The 21,533-nt window shown below is 44.5% G+C and overlaps 1 protein-coding gene across 1 annotated transcript in view; it reads left to right on the top strand.

Annotated features, from left to right (window-relative positions):
• grm5b (glutamate receptor, metabotropic 5b) overlaps positions 1 to 3,880 on the top strand; it is a 126,843-nt gene extending 122,963 nt beyond the window's left edge. Inside the window, exon 17 of the mRNA XM_042297618.1 lies at positions 1,501 to 3,880. Coding sequence (XP_042153552.1) covers positions 1,501 to 2,515 — 1,015 coding nt within the window. The 3' untranslated portion in view covers positions 2,516 to 3,880. The remainder of the gene's footprint in view (positions 1 to 1,500) is intronic.
• Positions 3,881 to 21,533: the final 17,653 nt, after the last annotated feature.

The following is a 21,533-nucleotide window of genomic DNA, read 5'->3' as shown; positions in this document are numbered from 1 at the left end:
GTGACCAAGCTCTCCATCTCTAATGGAACAACCATGTGACCAAGCTCTCCATCTCTAGTGGAACAACCATGTGACCAAGCTCTCCATCTCTAGTGGAACAACCATGTGACCAAGCTCTCCATCTCTAATGGAACAACCATGTGACCAAGCTCTCCATCTCTAATGGAACAACCATGTGACCAAGCTCTCCATCTCTAATGGGACAACCATGTGACCAAGCTCTCTATCTCTAATGGAACAACCACGTGACCAAGCTCTCCATCTCTAATGGGACAACCACGTGACCAAGCTCTCCATCTCTAATGGAACAACCATGTGACCAAGCTCTCCATCTCTAATGGAACAACCATGTGACCAAGCTCTCCATCTCTAGTGGAACAACCATGTGACCAAGCTCTCCATCTCTAGTGGAACAACCATGTGACCAAGCTCTCCATCTCTAATGGGACAACCACGTGACCAAGCTCTCCATCTCTAATGGAACAACCACGTGACCAAGCTCTCCATCTCTAATGGGACAACCACGTGACCAAGCTCTCCATCTCTAATGGGACAACCACGTGACCAAGCTCTCCATCTCTAATGGAACAACCATGTGACCAAGCTCTCCATCTCTAGTGGAACAACCATGTGACCAAGCTCTCCATCTCTAGTGGAACAACCATGTGACCAAGCTCTCCATCTCTAATGGGACAACCACGTGACCAAGCTCTCCATCTCTAATGGGACAACCACGTGACCAAGCTCTCCATCTCTATAGGAACAACCATGTGACCAAGCTCTCCATCTCTAGTGGAACAACCATGTGACCAAGCTCTCCATCTCTAATGGGACAACCACGTGACCAAGCTCTCCATCTCTAATGGAACAACCATGTGACCAAGCTCTCCATCTCTAATGGGACAACCACGTGACCAAGCTCTCCATCTCTAGTGGAACAACCATGTGAAAAGCCATATGAAATGACAACGTGCTGCTCCACAGAGTCAAAAGGAAAAGAGAAAAAGACAGTCTCTTTAGTCGGCTGGTTACGGTCTCGTTTGCCAAGACTACAACCAGACCAGTATAAGATGTGGTCCCACGTGGCTCAGTTGGTAGAACATGGCATTTGCAACGCAAAGATTGTGGGTTTGATTCTCATGAGGGACCAGTAGGAGAAAATGTATGGCAAATGTATGCACGCACTACGGTAAGTCACTCTGGAAAAGAACATCTGCTAAAATGTCAAATGTGTCAGAAACATTCCTCTTTCCGGCTCTTTCTCCCCCTGTTGTCTGTGTGCTGAGGTTATATGAGTCCTCTCATAGCAGCATGATTTAATCAGATGCTCCATCATAGATTAATCACACTAATTAACCTGACAATTGGGAGAGAGAAGAGGAGGAGATGGATGGGAGATGGAGGGGAGGAATAGAGAAAATGGTTTCTACACTGATATGGACCAGCTGAAACACACTTATTTAATTTCCTGTTTTCACTTCCTGTTTCCTGTCTCTACAGCTCCAATGGAAAGTCAGTATCTTGGGCCCAGACGGAGCGGGGTTCCCGTGGAAACCACCTGTGGCAGCGCCTGTCGTTCCACATCAAGAGGAAGGAGAATAACCAGACAGCTGTCATCAAGCCCTTCTCCAAGACCCCAGAGGGGCGCTACAGTGGGGGTGCTGACCTGCTCCCCCACATGCCCTTGCCCTCCCTACCACACTCCCACTCTGATGCAGACAAGACTCTGTATGAACTCACAGAGGCAGAGGAGAGATACCCCGAGGAGAGATATCCAATCACCTACCGGCCTCAGACCCCTTCACCAATCAGCACTGTCAGCCAGCGCATGCATGGGGCGGGACTAAGGGATGAGCCACTTGTCATGGGCGTACCAAGCTACCTGACCGGGGGTTCTGTCGGCGGGGGCGATGTGTGTGACAGTTCTTTGATGGATCAGATCAGCTGCGTGGTTAACCGTTTCACTGCCAACATCAGTGAGCTCAACAGCATGATGCTCTCCCCGTCTCCCACACACTCACACACACACTCTCACACACACGCCCACACACACACCCTGACGCCCTCCCACCATGCAGACCCCTTCCTCCTCCCCCGGGAGATCCCCCTCCCCCCCACCATGACCACATACGCTGACGTCCAGCCCATCCCCCATGTAGAGTCCAACGTAGGTGGATGCGCCTGCCTCGCTCACCCCCTGCCTCACTCCCCTCACCGTCTCCCTCACCCTCAGCCTCACCCCCTGCCTCACCCTCACCCCCTGCCTCACCCTCAGGCCTCCCCATCTCCAGTGCGACACCTCACTGCAGGGGCGGGGTCCCCTTTAAGGAGGGCAGAGCTGGAAGAGGAGCTAATGAATCTGACCCCGCCCTCGCCCTTCCGTGATTCGCTGGGGTCGGGCAGTGGCTCCCCGGTCTCAGAGTCCACCCTGTGTCTGCCCCCGCCCTCGTCCCCTCCACCCAAATACGAAATGCTGACCCTGAGAAACTACAGCCAGAGCTCTTCCTCACTGTGAGAGAAGGATGAGAGGAGATGAGGAGAAGAGGAGGAGAGTGAAAGGACAGAGACGGAGAGGGGGGACAGAGAAAGAACAGTCTCTTGGGGGAGAAAATGGAGATGGCTGCCTTGTGATAGCGGGAGAACGAGAGAAGATTGGCCAGATCCTCAGAGAGGTGAAAGCCCTGTTAGATGGAGCGACAGGAACAGGACACATAATCGTGTGATGTCATTGGACGGTGACCTGCAGTGTTTGTGTTTACATGTGTTCAGTTAGCAGCGAGGTGAAGTATAATAAAGTATAATGAAGTATAATGAAGTATAATTTAGGCATCCAAAGCGAGAACAAGGACTACAAAAATATACTTTAGCGTTCTGGTGTTCAAAAGTATGGCCGTAAGTCTCTCCTTAGAGGTGTGTTTGGTCTTTCTTTTGGTAGTGGCCTTAAACTAAAACGGCTGTCAACTAATTAGAGATGTTTATTGTGGTAGGGGGCACCTGCATAGACACATGTGGACCTACTGAGTGTCTAAGAACCTCTAACCTCACAGGACTGACCAGCTGCTGCCATGGACACATGGAATAACTATAAGGGCTGGGCAGAGCAGCTATGTCCACTGGCGCCCCAACACACGCACACACACACACACACACACACACACACACACACACACACACACACACACACACACACACACACAGACACACACACAGACACACACACACACACAAACACGTGCATATTGGCTGATGTGGGGAAAAGTGTAAATACAAAAAGATCTTGGATGGAATCTAAATATCAGATGCTTCTGTTTATACATACCATGTATAGTATGAAATACTGAACAACTGTCTTAGTATTGTTTTTCTCTCTCTCTCTCTCTTTCTCTCTCTCTCTCTCTCTCTCTCAGTCTCTCTGTCTCTCTCTCTCTCTGTGTTTCTTTGATATTTGAGGTCTTTTGGACAATTATTTACTTCAGAAGTTTGAATGTATAATATTTTCTACATGATTCCTGAAGCTTTGGGACCAAACATTCCATACCTCTGTGTCTGTGATTCTGAGGAGGCATTCTACTAAACTAACCAGTATTGAACAGTTATACAGCAGTCAGTAACGTGCTAGAAAACTATCCTGATTCAAGTAGTAAAATCAATCAATCAAACTAAAGTGAACTAGACATGCAGGCAATGTTCCCTCAAAAACATGTAGGCGCTGAGCAAATTTCTGGTCTGCTGAGCGCAAACTTGAACATTGTTAAAATTCTGTAAAACTTCCAGCCGGCGTTTACTGTTTAAATGACAGTTTTCACAGTGGCCAAGTAGGCTACAATATGTTGTTGAGTTGTTTGATGCAAGAAACCACTTTACAAAATAAAATGCATTATTATTCCCATACCATTACTACAGAGAATCAGACAAATTATGCTTCCCTCTGCCTATTGGCTACTTAGATTATTCAAGCCTGTCTCAAAATACAACACTGCCCCTTTAAGACAAAAAAAGGCTCTTTAGATGTCTAGAAATGTACATGTTTTGTGCTCAATCACTCCCCTGCTGCTGACTACAAATGATCTAGAACCTAATAATTCACTAACTAGCAAATGATATGAACAAAATGTGCACGTGTGACTACATGTCTCTCTCGCTTTGATCTCAACAAGCTCACCTACTCACCACCACTCATGCTGTACATGCTGTAAACACAGTCCAGTTCAATGTAAATGGTACAGAACCATATATGGCAATGGTCTATTTGCATATCGACCTACTGCAGCTCTGATTGGTTATGACACACTGGTCTGTGTACAGTCGTGGCCAAAGGTTTTGAGAATGACACAAATATTAATTTTCACAAAGTCTGCTGCCTCAGTTTGTATGATGGCAATTTGCATGTACTCCAGAATGTCATGAAGGGTGATAAGATGAATTGCAATTAATGGCAAAGTCCCTCTTTGCCATGCAAATGAATTGAATCCCCCAAAAACATTTCCACTGGATTTCAGCTCTGCCACAAAAAGACCAGCTGACATCCTGTCAGTGATTCTCTTGTTAACACAGGTGTGAGTGTTGACGAGGACAAGGCTGGAGATCACTCTGTCATGCTGATTGAGTTCGAATAACAGACTGGAAGCTTCAAAAGGAGGGTGGTGCTTGGGATCATTGTTCTTCCTCTGTCAAACATGGTACCTGCAAGGAAACACGTGCCATTGCATCTAAATCAACAATTTATTGGATCATCAAGAACTTGAAGGAGAGCGGTTCAATTGTTGTGAAGAAGGCTTCAGGGCGCCCAAGAAAGTCCAGCAAGCGCCAGGAACGTCTCCTAAAGTTGATTAAGCTGCGGTATCGGGGCACCACCAGTACAGAGCTCGCTCAGGAATGGCAGCAGGGAGGTGTGAGTGCATCTGCATGCAAAGTGAGGCGAAGACTTTTGGAGGATGGCCTGGTGTCAAGAAGGGCAGCAAAGAAGACACTTCTCTCCAGGAAAAACATCAGGGACAGACTGATATTCTACAAAAGGTACACGGATTGGACTGATGAGGACTGGGGTAAAGTCATTTTCTCTGATGAATCCCCTTTCCGATTGTTTGGGGCATCCGGAAAAAAGCTTGTCCAGAGAAGACAAGGTGAGCGCTACCATCAGTCCTGTGTCATGCCAACAGTAAAGCATCCTGAGACCATTCATGTGTGAGGTTGCTTCTCAGCCAAGGGAGTGGGCTCACTCACAATTTTGCCTAAGAACACAGCCATGAATAAAGAATGGTACCAACACATCCTCTGAGAGCAACTTCTCCCAACCATCCAGGAACAGTTTGGTGACGAACAATGGCTTTTCCAGCATGATGGAGCACCTTGCCATAAGGTAAAGGTGATAACTAAGTGGCTCGGGGAACAAAACATTTCTATTTTGGGTCCATGGCCAGGAAACTCCCCAGACCTTAATCCCATTGAGAACTTGTGGTCAATCCTCAAGAGGCGGGTGGACAAACAAAACCCCACAAATTCTGACAAACTCCAAGCATTTTACAAGAATGGGCTGCCATCAGTCAGGATGTGGCTCAGAAGTTAATTGACAGAATGCCAGGGCGTATTGTAGAGGTCTTGAAAAAGAAGGGTCAACATTGCAAATATTGACACTTTGCATCAACTTCACGTAATTGTCAATAAAAGCCTTTGACACTTATGAAATGCTTGTAATTATACTTCAGTATTCCATAGTAACATCTGACAAAAATATCTAAAGACACTGAAGCAGCAGACTTTGTTGAACGACTGTAGAGTACAAGCTGAGTAGTGCGTGTCAATGGAATAGAATCCTACTTCGATGTGTTCTGCCAACAACATCTCTTTCATAGCTTGTTTTGTTTCAGTATGTTGCATTGCAAGTGGCTAATATTGCCTTGATTCAATCCCAATTGCCACAGTAAAGGAAAACATTGACAGTGTTAACAGGGAAAACTCTGGAACAGTGGTCACCAACCTTATCTGAGTCAAGATCACTTTCTGAGTCAAAATGCAAGCTGAGATCTACCACTCTTATTTTATTTTATCAGGACTTAAAAAATGTAATCCTATGCAACATTAACCAATTAAAAACAGTTCTGTAGCAATGAGGTTTGTGCTGTAAGCTATAGGCCCAATACATTATCACCACATATTGGCTTTGCTTGAATTTACCTGCCAATGCATTGTTGTTCGGGACATTTTTAAAAATTATATTTCAAAATTGGAGCTAGACTATATGATCACACTGGTAATAGGTCCATTGTTGTATTACTTGTGAGGCACAGCTGAGTGAGCATACATTTAAATAATTAGCTTTTTATTTTACTGGGCTGATGGTGCCTCCATCTGATGGTCAGTCTCAGTGGAGGGAGAGAGCAGCAGATTGTGGGTCCGTCTCTCATCATCCTTCCTCTCTCCCTTTCCTCCACTGACACTGATCAAAAAGGGACACCGTCTTCCAGCTGATGGCGAAACTCGAGTCGCACCTCATTATTTTTGCCTCATGCACAAATTCATGTTGTTACTCCTATGAACAGAGGAAGTGAACTATTCCCTGATATTAAAAAAGACCCAAACCACTAATAACAACAACAACACAAGCCTATAGATACACTTTCCTCCTCATTCATTACTGCTGCAGTGCTTGTTGTAGCGCTGAGTGGAAATAGGAAGAACCCTCATTTTATGGGTTATAAAAGTGTTGAATACAAAGTGTTGACAGCTGAGTAAGAACTTAAACATGAACTCTTAAAAACAGCAGCTCTTCGATGTCTTCGTTGACAGTCTCTCTCTAGTCATGGTTTTAAACATTTTGAAATCTCACAGTATCAACTTTTCTGTAGCTTTCTTTCATGCCTGCTACATTACTGCAGACTCAGTCATCTGAGCAATCTGATTGGCCAGCGGATGACCTATAGTGCATTTGATTTTTCTCTCTGGGCCTGCCTGGAAGAAAACGTTTGTACCTCAGACACATCAAATGGCAACAGTTCGCCGACCCAGCACTCAGGGCAGCTGAATCAGGTGCACCTATCGCCTCAAAAATATAGTAACACATTGCTCTATCATTGGGTTTTTTACAGAAATGTTTGACCATCGACTAGGAATGCCTTGGAGATCGATCAGTCAATCTTGATCGACCGGTTGGTGACCACTGCTCTAGAAAGTTGAGTAAAGTTCAACCTCGTGCTACTCTCTGTGGGCTGATATTTCTTCTGAGTGGCAGTCTCAGGGGAGCTGCACGGCAGTCTGCGCACCAACACACACACATTGCACCCAGCCCCCTGTCTAAGACTGGTGTCTGAAGTCATGTTTGCTTCATGCTGTCAGAAGGGCTTGTAGATGTTTTAGCACACTGATTTAGCGCTGTGTATCCCCTCTGGCTCTAGAGCTAGGAGGGCCAGAATGAGAATATTTGTGAGATCCAGAGGAATTTTGCAGAAATGGATCCACTTCTGGCATAACAATGTGTGTGACTTTGTAGCAGGTTCGTATTTATTGCCCTGGAGTCAGAAATGAGTGATTTCCCCTTATATATGCCAGCTGCAAATGTAGGTTTAAAATCAGATTTGATGACTTTGTGTTTGTGCCAGCTAGTGACCACTCCGCAGAGCTGCCTCCAGAACAAGAGTCATAACAAAAAACACTAACCTGCCAGCCACAAAGTCATAAAAGCTGGTTTAGAAACCTCAACCTAACCTTAACCACACTATTAACCCTAACGTGTAACCTTTAAATTACGACCAAAAAGCTCTTTATTTTTGTTTCCCATTTTGACTGGCCCATCTAGCACAAATCTCTCACTTCTGCCTCCAGGGCAAGATTCATGACAATAAACGTCTACCTGTGACTTGGTACCATTGTTCGCTTAGACACGGGCCAGTAGAGAGAACAGCTTCTCTCAGACATACTGGTTCTGTACATAACAAGGGCATGCAATGACAGATCCTAAAATTATATTTACATTTACATATCAAAAAGGTTTCAAAAAAAAAAAAAAGATTTACAAAAATAAATGTTTTTCAAATTATGATTATGTTGTGACATATACAGTACCAGTATGACAAAAAAAATGGTGTTACATTGAATGTTAGAGTGTAGGTTACTATTCAAATGTCAAATGTCAAAAATACAGAAATACCTAAAAATAATATTATCGTGCCAAAGGGTGTGAGGGCTTTGGGAGGGAGGGTAACATGTTGGGTGGTTTCGTAAAAGTCAACTGTTTTTATTGTTTTGGATATTTTCTATATAAATATATTCCAGATTTTTAAACCTTAACCTCTTGCGTCGACCCGAGACGCAAACGTCTCATCTAGCCATCAGCAAATGCAAATGCGCTACGCCAAATGCTAATAGCACTCGTTAAAACTCAAACGTTCATCAAAACACACATGCAGGGCATTGAATTAAAGCTACACTCGTTGTGAATCTAGCCGACAAGTCAGATTATTAAAATGCTTTTCGGCGAAAGCATGAGAAGCTATTATCTGATAGCATGCAACACCCCGAAATACCTGAAGGCGACGTAAACAAAATAATTAGCGTAGCCGGCGCTACACAAATAGCAGAAATAAAATATAAAACTTTCATTACCTTGGACGAGCTTCTTTGTTGGCACTCCTATATGTCCCATAAACATCACTATTGGGTCTTTTTTTCGATTAAATCGGTCCATATATACCCAAAATATCCATCTATGGAAACTGTGTGATTCAGAAAAAAACACCGTTTCAAAACGCTACGTAATTTTTTTAAATTAAAAAAGTTGACGATAAAATTTCACAAAACACTTCGAAATACTTTTGTAATCCAACTTTAGGTATTAGTAAACGTTAATAATCTATCAAATTGATCACGAGGCGATGTGTATTCAATAGCTCCACGATTTCAAATCATCTTCCGAAATCTCTCTTCCAAAACTTCCTGTCGGAGATCGGATGGAAAGTGGTCTCTCTTCCTCGTTTGACCAAGAAACAACGAGAAGGCAATTGACAAGACTGGTGACATCGTGTGGAAGCTGTTGGACTTGCAATCTCGGCCCCATTTAATTTTGTGCCTCTTGAACAATACATGCAAGTGGCGCATGGATATTTTTTTCAGTTTTCAGTGATCAGTTTTTCTTGCGCTTTTCGATGAAACAGACGCTCTGTTATAGTCACAGCGGTGATTTAACCAGTTTTAGAAACGTGAGAGTGTTTTCTATCCACACATACGAATCATATGTATATACTATATTCCTGGCATGAGTAGCAGGACGCCGAAATGTTGTGCGATTTTTAACAGAATGTTCGAAAAAGTAGGGGGTCGACTTAATTTAAGCAATACTACCCATACATGACACACATCTGTACTGGGTACAAGTCCCGTAGTCTGGAGTACCTCAGTCTCCTACCACAGCTATACACACCCCTCTCCCTTCTACCTACAACTCTCTAAGAAACCATTCATCACAGAACAGTGCCATTGACTAATGACCTTTAAACAATGTTGAGATAGAGATAGCTTTGTTGTGGCTATGGAGTGTAATTTACCTGTGTTTATGTTGAGATAGCACAGTATTGATGCAGCTTGTTCTCTGTGTGTGTGTGTGTGTGTGTGCGTGTGTGCGTGTGTGTGTGGCAGCAGCAGCAGCTTGACTCAGCACTTTGACTCCATGTTGCCCCACTGGGCTGTTCTGAGTTACTCTGCTGCCTTGGCAGAAACACAGGATTCACAGTAACTCCTCATATTCCATTCTATTATTTATAAGGCTGATTCCTATAAACAACACTAAGATCAACCCTAGAAATACTAAACTGATCTGTGGAAAACTGACCTGAGCTCATATTTGTGAATGTAAAATGGTACACATCAGCTAGGGCTGGAGATTTCCACAGGGAGACAGACAGAACACAGCTCTTTCTACAGGGTTGGAGATTTCCACAGGGAGACAGAAAGAACACAGCTCTTTCTACAGGGCTGGAGATTTCCACAGGGAGACAGACAGAACACAGCTCTTGGAAAACAGGGTTGAGATTTCACAGGGAGACAGAAAGAACACAGCTCTTTCTACAGGGCTGGAGATTTCCACAGGGAGACAGACAGAACACAGCTCTTTCTACAGGGTTGGAGATTTCCACAGGGAGACAGAAAGAACACAGCTCTTTCTACAGGGCTGGAGATTTCCACAGGGAGACAGACAGAACACAGCTCTTTCTACAGGGTTGGAGATTTCCACAGGGAGACAGAAAGAACACAGCTCTTTCTACAGGGCTGGAGATTTCCACAGGGAGACAGACAGAACACAGCTCGTTCCACAGGGTTGGAGATTTCCACAGGGAGACAGACAGAACACAGCTCATTCCACAGGGTTGGAGATTTCCACAGGGAGACAGACAGAACACAGCTCGTTCCACAGGGTTGGAGATTTCCACAGTGAGACAGACAGAACACAGCTCATTCCACAGGGCTGGAGATTTCCACAGTGAGACAGAACACAGCTTTTTCCACAGGGCTGGAAGTTTCCACAGTGACACAGCCTGAACACACATTCTCCTCCTACAGGGCTGTGTATTAACTTGTGATACTCACGTCTTAGTTGCTCAAATCATACAATGATTGGGAGATTTGCATGACATTTCGAGACTCTGGCATGGGGGTGCAGGTGTTTAGAGCGTTGGACTTGTAACTGAAAGTTTGCAAGATCGAATCCCTGAGCTAACAAGGTAAATATCTGTTGTTCTGCCCCTGAACAAGGCAGTTAACCAACTGTTCTTAGGCAGTCATTGAAAATAAGAATTTGTTCTTAACTGACTTGCCTAGTTAAATGAAGGTAAAAATGTTTAAATAAATAAATATCAAGACTCTGTGAAGTTAGTATTTCAGTCTGCTCTATATTAACACTGTTCAGATGAACTTACCCCAAACCATATTTACTGTGTAAAACATAGAGAAACTGGAGATTTGTTTAAATATATGAGTCACAGAGAGCTGTTCTAGATATCTGAGATATTGTCAACCCTATTTTGGTATGAATGTTGAAGCTGCTGAATTGAATGTGGGATGTTTTTATATGTCTTGTACACGTCATGGCTATGTGCTCAAGTTCACCCCATGAGTTGAAACGAGTGAACTAAATTGTATTTGAGCATCTGTAAGATACCCTATTCAGAGAAAGATCTCATCAGAGTCAACATCATTGTCCAATTTAAGCTACATTTGTGACAAAATAGTGTAAGGTTTATGACACTGTACTCTTTATTCTTTCAATTAAGACAAACCGAAAGATATGAGAAATAATTGTAATTCCGAAATGATTATATATCTTCTTACTCCCATAATCACGACTAAGACAGTGATTCTAATGAGATTCTATTCATGGAGATTCTATGTTCATTAGAGATGTCAATAAGATGATGAATGTTGCCTAGAATTACAGTGCTGTTTACATTCGTACTGCTCACTTGAGATAATCCAGTTTATGTTGTTAAATCACATCGTGATGATTATTTATCAAGCCTATCAGCATATATTTGTGCTAGCTTTGTGATTTCATGAGAAACGGTGATGAACTATGTAGAATTCCAATAGGTAAAAGGCAAGGCAGCTCAATAATTCATCTGTGTACATGGAATGCATATGCAATGGTCTCTGCATTTCTACCCTATCAAGATGTCAGCTGTAGTCATTCACTGACAAACAGCTAAGATGAGAGGACAGATGTACACTGACACTGTCTACACTCCACAGAGCATTCGCAAGGTTCATGCATACCAACCAGAGCCATGTATTTCCAGAAGTTCCTGCATTATGACACATTTACATGACACTGCAACATTCTATGGTAGCTCCCCATTAACATTACCTGGGGTATATTTGAATATTGCTATGTAACTTTATGTCTAGAATTAGATCAATATTCAACATTCTAAAATTGGCACAACTCTCTAAAAAGACATGGCTCTGATACCAACCTCCTTCCCTCAGTGCCGACTCTATAGAATCTCTACAGGCCATGTTTACTGCTGACACAAAATCTGATAAGCAACTGTGTCTGCAGCTCTCCTAAGTTAGTGGACTTTGGGTTTGGTTTGGGGTTTAGCTGCTTTCTCTGCCGTGTAGAAGTGTAGAATGTAACACGATGCTATCGGTGTGATATTGGAGATGGTTTCTGTTGATATTTGATGATATATTTAGTCGTTTCATTCAGCTTCGTAAAACGTGAGAATATATGTTACCGGCTGTTTAGAAACATGTTTACTTCTGAAGGAGTAGGAGAGGGAAGTCTAGCCTACAGAGCAGTGTTTCCCAAACGGTGAGCCGGGGCCCTCTGGTGGGCCACAGACGGTTTCTCTTGGTCCCAGCTGGGCTCAGGTGGGTCACAAAGGTTTCTCTTGGTCCCAGCTGGGTCACAAAGGTTTCTCTTGGTCCCAGCTGGGCTCAGGTGGGTCACAAAGGTTTCTCTTGGTCCCAGCTGGGCTCAGGTGGGTCACAGACGGTTTCTCTTGGTCCCAGCTGGGTCACAGACGGTTTCTCTTGGTCCCAGCTGGGCTCAGGTGGGTCACAAAGGTTTCTCTTGGTCCCAGCTGGGCTCAGGTGGGTCACAGACGGTTTCTCTTGGTCCCAGCTGGGTCACAGACGGTTTCTCTTGGTCCCAGCTGGGCTCAGGTGGGTCACAAAGGTTTCTCTTGGTCCCAGCTGGGCTCAGGTGGGTCACAAAGGTTTGGGATCCACTGGGCTGTGGTACGTAAGGTAGGAAATGTGGCAGGTTTTTGCTTTCGTTTCCTAGCCATTGCAGAATCATTGTAACTGTACTGCAGAGTAACTTCTGAATCATTATTAAAAACCTCTCATTGTAATGTTCTACTGCAAGACTCAACTGTTATTTAATAAGAAAAGGTATTTGGATTGGTTGAGATAGTCAGAGCTGTGGATTGGCTGAGATAGTTGTAGCTGTGGCCAATGATCAGCTGCTCTGATATTTCAACGACTCATCCAAGCAGACTGACCTGCAAACCCTCAGAATCAGTGACCATGACATCCCAGACATTAGACTGTATTGACCCACTATGAATCAGACTTAACCTTTTACTGCAGTGGGCTAAATCAGGGTCACACCGAGTGATTCTTGTTCATCTTTAAAAAATCTCCTTTGAAACAAACGTATACACCTCACCACACATGGTTATGGGCTTTAAAGAAATAAGATGCCTGTACCATGTCAGATATACTGATGAAATGTATTACATTTTGAGTTTGCATCCCAATATTACACTGTATGTACATCACAGTAGACTGAAATATAACAAAACTGTTTGACATTGAAACACCACATTTTTATAAGTTTTACTTAATTGTGAAAAAATATGAATAACATTCCACCCATGAGGACAAAGAGGGCTCTTTTGGTCTTGACTGCATTCAATTAAGAGACACTGTAACGGTTTTCTTCTGGTGAAAGAGAGGCGGACCAAAATGCAGCGTGGTGGTTATTCATGTTTAATTTATAAAGACACTATACATGAATAAACTAACAAAAACAATAAACGTGCAAAAACCTAAACAGCCCTGTCTGGTGCAAACACAGAGACAGGAACAATCACCCACAAACACAGTGAAACCCAGGCTACCTAAATATGGTTCCCAATCAGAGACAATGACTAACACCTGCCTCTGATTGAGAACCATATCAGGCCAGACATAGAAATAGACAAACAAGACATCCAACATAGAATGCCCACTCAGATCACACCCTGACCAACCAAAACATAGAAACATACAAAGCAAACTATGGTCAGGGTGTGACAGACACTATGGATGGCAATGCCAAAGCTATGCTGTCTTCCTCTCCCTCTCTCCTCCCCTTCTCCTCTCTCTCCTCCCTCACTCTTTCATCTCTCTCACTTACTCTGTTTCTCTCTCACACACATTGATTCAGCACGGTGGAGGTTGGTGCCTTTTAAGATGAGTGAGGACGATACATGTTTTGGTGAGAATGGTTTTATTTCTATTACAGCATATTGGATGACTGTGATTCATATTCCATTCACCCAGCTCAATGTAACATTGATAGGTTTAGGCTACTACATGATGCTCTAATTTCCCCTATACCCATCATGAGGTTGTTACAACCTACCCTATGAATGAAAGTTTACAACGTAGTTGCACACGTTGAAAGAAATTTGAGTAATTGAGGTGACAGACAGTGACATTCAATACAGCCTTGCAGACTCTTGCCTGCATCTAGCTGATATAGGGTGTAATTATTTGTCCAACAGTTGCAAACAAGAGTTTCCATTGGACAAATTCAGGTATGTTTATCCCCGTTTCGTTCCACTTTTCAACAGAATCGTCTGAATGAACACACCCCTGATCACACGCAAACACATTTCATTTTCATAGAAGCCACATACAAACAGCATGATCCCTTTGATCGTTGTATAATTCCTTCTCGCATCTACACGCTCTCTTCGTCTCATCTTTTCCCTTCACTTGTGGACTTCGGTGCACAATACATCAGCTGTTTTTGACCAGGTGAAAAAACTTTTCCAAGCCAAACCTTCATATCATAACCGCTACACACAGCCTACATCGTTGTCACCATATTAGCTAACGTCATAGTCAACAAAGCTACTAGAACTAACATGTTAGTAAACACGCTACACTCATGCAGTACAGTGTACAGTCAGCAAGCAGTTTAGCAGTTACACCGGTGGGCCCCGGTGGCAATAAATTAATAAAACCAAAATCTTACCTTGACTTGGAAGAGTTCCAGCATTGGATAGCCATAGCCAGCTAGCCAACATAGCATTCCTCTCTGTTTGAGCCAGGTGTTTGAGTAGGCTAAACTAAACTCAGCAAAAAAAGAAACGTCCTCTCACTGTCAACTGTGTTTATTTTCAGCAAACTTAACATGTGTAAATATTTGTATGAACATAACAAGATTCAACAACTGAGACATAAAATGAACAAGTTCCACAAACATGTGACTAACAGAATAGAATGGAATAATGTTTCCCTGAACAAAGGGGGGGTTAAAAGTAAGTCAGTATCTGGTGTGGCCACCAGCTGCATTAAGTACTGCAGTGCATCTCCTCCTCATGGACTGCACCAGATGTGCCAGTTCTTACTGTAAGATGTCACCCCACTATTCCACCAAGGCACCTGCAAGTTCCCAGACATTTCTGGGGAGAATGACCCTAGCCCTCACCCTCTGACTCAACAGGTCCCAGACATGCTTAATGGGATTGACATCTGGGCTCTTTGCTGGCCATGACAGAACACTGACATTCCTGTCTTGCAGGAAATCACGCACAGAACAAACAGTATGGCTGGTGACATTGTCATGCTGGAGGGTCATGTCAGGATGAGCCTGCAGGAAGGGTACCACATGAGGGAGGAGGATGTCTTCCCTGTAACGCACAGCGTTGAGATTGCCTGCAATGACAACAAGCTCAGTCCGATGAGTCCGATGATGCTGTGACACACCACCCCAGACCATGACAGACCCTCCACCTCCAAATCGATCCCGCTCCAGAGTACAGGCCTCAGTGTAACGCTCATTCCTTCGACAATAAACGCGAATCAGATCATCACCCCTGGTGAGACAAAACCGTGACTCGTCAGTGAAGAGCACCTTGTGTAGTGTTTAAACCCTGTACAATGAATATCTGTGAAGTTATTTGGACTTTTATGAATTATCTTTGAAAGACAGGGTCCTGAAAAAGGGACGTCTCTTTTTTTGCTGAGTTTAGCTAGCTGCATTTGCTAGCTAAGTAAGTGAAAGTGGAAAAAATTACAAAATATCTCTCTCTCTCCCTCTCTTCCGTCTCCTTAATTGTTTTATAAATTAATTTGTTCAAAACAGTTCAACTATAGTCTTTCTCTTTGAGTTAACTAACACATGGTATGCACTGCAGTGCTAGCTAGCTGTAGCTTATGCTTTCAGTACTAGATTCATTCCTCCCAGACGAGGACGGAAGCTAACTGTCCTCAGGCTACACAATGGTGCTACTCTACAGAGTGCTGTTGCATAACAGTGTGTTTTAATCAATTATTTGGTGACGTGAATATATTTAGTACGGTTTTATCTAAAAATTACAACTTTTTTGTTTCACTATTTTTATTTTTATGAAATTCACTGAGGAGGATGGTCTTCCCCTTCCTCCTCTGAGGAGCCTCCACTAATTCAGCATGAGGGAATCGTAGCAGATGGTTAACTGAGAGGCCAGTTTAAACTGGAAAAGGGAATGAGTGAGAAAAAATGAGAATAGCATTGAAAAACAGAATGAGTTAAACCCTCAATGTCAGGCACCTACCCTAAACATGATTATATTAACGTATTATCCAGATGCATTGTTTCACATATTTAACCCTCCTACTGGTGCTAGGATAGGGGGAATGCTGAGACGATATGGAAACAGGGGGCAGGGAGAGGTGTGTCCCGGAAGCAAAGGTCATGACCTGAGGATCACATCCAGGTCAAACAGAGGGTCTGACCTCCCTCAGCTCCCTGGAGACAGACACCCTGTAAACAGACAGCCTGGAAACAGACAGCCTGGGGACAGACAGCCTGGGGACAGACAGCCTGGGGACAGACAGCCTGAAACAGAAACAGACAGCCTGGGGACAGACAGCCTGGGGACAGACAGCCTGGGGACAGACAGCCTGGAAACAGACAGCCTGGAAACAGACAGCCTGGGGACATCTCAGTACGCTATAACACAAAAATACCATACATCCACCACACATAGAAATCCATACCTCCCCCACACAGAGAAATCCATACCTCCCCTACACAGAGAAATACACACCTCCCCTACACAGAGAAATACACACCTCCCCAACACAGAGAAATAAACACCTCCCCAACACAGAGAAATACACACCTCGCCTACACAGAGAAATACACACCTCCCCTACACAGAGAAATACACACCTCCCCTACACAGAGAAATACACACCTCCCCTACACAGAGAAATACACACCTCCCCTACACAGAGAAATACACACCTCCCCTACACAGAGAAATACACACCTCCCCTACACAGAGAGATACACACCTCCCCTACACAGAGAAATACACACCTCCCCTACACTGAGAAATCCATTCCTCGTTTGTGGACATTACAGCATTATTAGAGGGATTTAGGTTGGGACTCAATCCAATCACGCTTTGTCCGCAATGTACGTTTGTAAAGCAATGTTCCCGCATTCATCACATTCACGGTAAACACTGCAAATAAATTACCTTTATTTGTCCAAATCCGTGTTCATACTGAATCCTGGCCTTGATTTCACACATGGCAATCAGAATAAACAACCCTTCATTTCACTGTTCTATTGCTTGATTCCAGCTATTGATTGATTCCAGCTATTGATTGATTCCAGCTATTGATTGTTTCCAGCTATTGATTGATTCCAGCTATTGATTGATTCCAACTATTGCTTGAGTCCAGCTATTGATTGATTCCAGCTATTGATTGATTCCAACTATTGATTGATTCCAGCAATTGATTGTCTCCAGAGGATATTGTTGCTATGTACAGTCAGAGGCATAGCGAATTCCAAGTCCAAAACCACCTACAACATACTGTACATACGTGGCATACTTGAACATACTACACATTACTCACATGTATCACGTCTAAAATTAGAGTGTTGTTATGTAAACAGCATGTACTGGAGGGTTTTGTATTGTGAGATGGGGCTTAGGATGTAAGTTGTGTAGGCGAGATGTGCAGTAGCATGGGGTTGAGTCTGTATGTGTGTGCATGTGTTTGTGTGTGTGCATGCATGTGTTGTGTGTGTGTGTGTGTGCATGCATGTGTTGTGTGTGTGTGCATGCATGTGTTGTGTGTGTGTGTGCATGCATGTGTTGTGTGTGTGTGCATGCATGTGTTGTGTGTGTGTGCATGCATGCATGTGTTGTGTGTGTGTGCATGCATGTGTTGTGTGTGTGTGCATGCATGTGTTGTGTGTGTCATATCTGCTTTGGGCATACGTCATAAGTCTGGGTCTGTTGCAGCAATCTGTTCAACCTTATCTGGTTTCCATTTACTCACAATCCGCCAATCAGACATTTTGTGGAGCTGTGAGCAGGTAGAATGATCTGTTTCTGGATTAAATCATGGCTACCGCCACCGACTGGCACATTCTGACAAACGACGTCGTAAATGAAACAGAGAGATTTATGGAGGTAGGAGCCTAGTTGCCGTGCAGTGAATCGCAAGAAGGGAACAATCTCACAATAACATAGACACATTCGCTCTATATCTCTCACTCACATACACTGGGAGATGTGTGTGTGTGTGTGTGTGTGTGTGTGTGTGTGTGTGTGTGTGTGTGTGTGTGTGTGTGTGTGTGTGTGTGTGTGTGTGTGTGTGTGTGTGTGTGTGGTATTAGGGTGATAGGTATGTGGGTTTCATTGAAGCAGGAGCGAAACTAAAGTGAGTAGTGTTCATTTCCTCGCTGTGCCGGACAGAGAGGCATCAGGATGGAAACATAGAGCTTCAATGAGTCTCTCAAAGAGAACATACAGAACACAACTCTGTCTGTTTCCTCTCTCTCTCTGTCTCTCTCTGTCTCTCTCTGTGTCTCTGTCTCTCCCCATCTTTTTCCTTTACGCTATCTCTGTCCCCCTACCCACACACACACACACACACACACACACACACACACGACTAATTCCTCTACTCTCCTCTCCATTCGATCAGTGCTTATTATGGTCTGTTAAGCAGATGAGTCAGTCTCCTACCATGCAACCATGGTAATCAATGTGTCTGTCCCAGACTCAGACCCCATATTTTCAGTGTCCATCAGATAAAATAAGCCTTTTAACAACTGGATACACACACACACACAGGCCACACACCTCCCCAGGTGCACACACACACACACACACACACACACAGGCCACACACCTCCCCAGGTGCACACACACACACACACACACACACACACACACACACACACACAGGCCACACACCTCCCCAGGTGCACACACACACACACACACACACACAAAACACACACACACACACACACACACACACACACACACACACACACACAAACACACACACACACACACACACAACCTTGCCAACGCAAGAGTAAAAGTTGTTGAGCGTTTAATGACGGCTATCTGTTTATGGCTTCATTATATCGGCCGATAGCTAAGTGCATCAGATCATTTTAATATTTGACAGTGTGTGTGTGTGTGTGTTTCATTACTGAGCACAGCAGAGTGCTGTGTGTGTGTGGGTTTCATTACTGAGCACAGCAGAGTGCTGTGTGTGTGTGTGTGTGTGTGTGTGTGTGTGTGTGTGTGTGTTTAGTTACTGAGCACAGCAGAGTGTTGTGTGTGTGTGTGTTTAGTTACTGAGCACAGCAGAGTGCTGTGTGTGTGGGGGGTGGGGGTTTGTTACTGAGCACAGCAGAGTGCTGTGTGTGTGTGTTTAGTTACTGAGCACAGCAGAGTGTTGTGTGTGTGTTTAGTTACTGAGCACAGCAGAGTGCTGTGTGTGTGGGGGGTGGGGGTTTGTTACTGAGCACAGCAGAGTGCTGTGTGTGTGGGGGGTGGGGGTTTGTTACTGAGCACAGCAGAGTGGTGTGTGTGTTTAGTTACTGAGCACAGCAGAGTGCTGTGTGTGTGTGTGTTTAGTTACTGAGCACAGCAGAGTGGTGTGTGTGTTTCGTTACTGAGCACAGCAGAGTGCTGTGTGTGTGTGTGTTTAGTTACTGAGCACAGCAGAGTGCTGTGTGTGTGTGTGGGTTTCGTTACTGAGCACAGCAGAGTGGTGTGTGTGTGTGTTTAGTTACTGAGCACAGCAGAGTGGTGTGTGTGTTTGTTACTGAGCACAGCAGAGTGCTGTGTGTGTGTGTGTTTAGTTACTGAGCACAGCAGAGTGGTGTGTGTGTGTGTTTAGTTACTGAGCACAGCAGAGTGGTGTGTGTGTTTAGTTACTGAGCACAGCAGAGTGCTGTGTGTGTGTGTTTAGTTACTGAGCACAGCAGAGTGGTGTGTGTGTTTAGTTACTGAGCACAGCAGAGTGCTGTGTGTGTGTGTGTTTAGTTACTGAGCACAGCAGAGTGGTGTGTGTGTTTCGTTACTGAGCACAGCAGAGTGCTGTGTGTGTGTGTGTTTAGTTACTGAGCACAGCAGAGTGCTGTGTGTGTGTGTGTTTCGTTACTGAGCACAGCAGAGTGGTGTGTGTGTTTAGTTACTGAGCACAGCAGAGTGTGTGTGTGTTTCGTTACTGAGCACAGCAGAGTGGTGTGTGTGTTTAGTTACTGAGCACAGCAGAGTGGTGTGTGTGTTTAGTTACTGAGCACAGCAGAGTGCTGTGTGTGTGTTTAGTTACTGAGCACAGCAGAGTGCTGTGTGTGTGTTTAGTTACTGAGCACAGCAGAGTGGTGTGTGTGTGTGTGTGTTTAGTTACTGAGCACAGCAGAGTGGTGTGTGTGTGTGTGTTTAGTTACTGAGCACAGCAGAGTGCTGTGTGTGTGTGTGTTTAGTTACTGAGCACAGCAGAGTGCTGTGTGTGTGTGTGTTTAGTTACTGAGCACAGCAGAGTGGTGTGTGTGTTTAGTTACTGAGCACAGCAGAGTGTGTGTGTGTGTGGGGGGTGGGGGTTTGTTACTGAGCACAGCAGACTGCTGTGTGTGTGTGTTTAGTTACTGAGCACAGCAGAGTGGTGTGTGTGTTTAGTTACTGAGCACAGCAGAGTGCTGTGTGTGTGTGTGTTTAGTTACTGAGCACAGCAGAGTGCTGTGTGTGTGTGTGTGTTTAGTTACTGAGCACAGCAGAGTGCTGTGTGTGTGTGTGGTTTCGTTACTGAGCACAGCAGAGTGCTGTGTGTGTGTGTGGGTTTCGTTACTGAGCACAGCAGAGTGCTGTGTGTGTGTGTGTGTGTGTTTAGTTACTGAGCACAGCAGAGTGTTGTGTGTGTGTGTGTGTGTGTGTTTAGTTACTGAGCACAGCAGTGTTGTGTGTGTGTGTGTTTAGTTACTGAGCACAGCAGAGTGCTGTGTGTGTGGGGGGTGGGGGTTTGTTACTGAGCACAGCAGAGTGCTGTGTGTGTGTGTTTAGTTACTGAGCACAGCAGAGTGTTGTGTGTGTGTGTGTTTAGTTACTGAGCACAGCAGAGTGCTGTGTGTGTGGGGGGTGGGGGTTTGTTACTGAGCACAGCAGAGTGGTGTGTGTGTTTAGTTACTGAGCACAGCAGAGTGCTGTGTGTGTGTGTGTTTAGTTACTGAGCACAGCAGAGTGGTGTGTGTGTGAGCACAGCAGAGTGCTGTGTGTGTGTGTGGGTTTCGTTACTGAGCACAGCAGAGTGGTGTGTGTGTGTGTTTAGTTACTGAGCACAGCAGAGTGGTGTGTGTGTTTAGTTACTGAGCACAGCAGAGTGCTGTGTGTGTGTGTGGGTTTCGTTACTGAGCACAGCAGAGTGGTGTGTGTGTGTGTTTAGTTACTGAGCACAGCAGAGTGGTGTGTGTGTTTAGTTACTGAGCACAGCAGAGTGCTGTGTGTGTGTGTTTAGTTACT

Source organism: Oncorhynchus tshawytscha, linkage group LG14 (genome assembly GCF_018296145.1).
Source record: "Oncorhynchus tshawytscha isolate Ot180627B linkage group LG14, Otsh_v2.0, whole genome shotgun sequence".
Lineage (NCBI taxonomy): Eukaryota > Metazoa > Chordata > Actinopteri > Salmoniformes > Salmonidae > Oncorhynchus > Oncorhynchus tshawytscha.
Note: the sequence above shows the minus strand (reverse complement) of the source record. Positions and strands in the feature narration are given on the sequence as shown.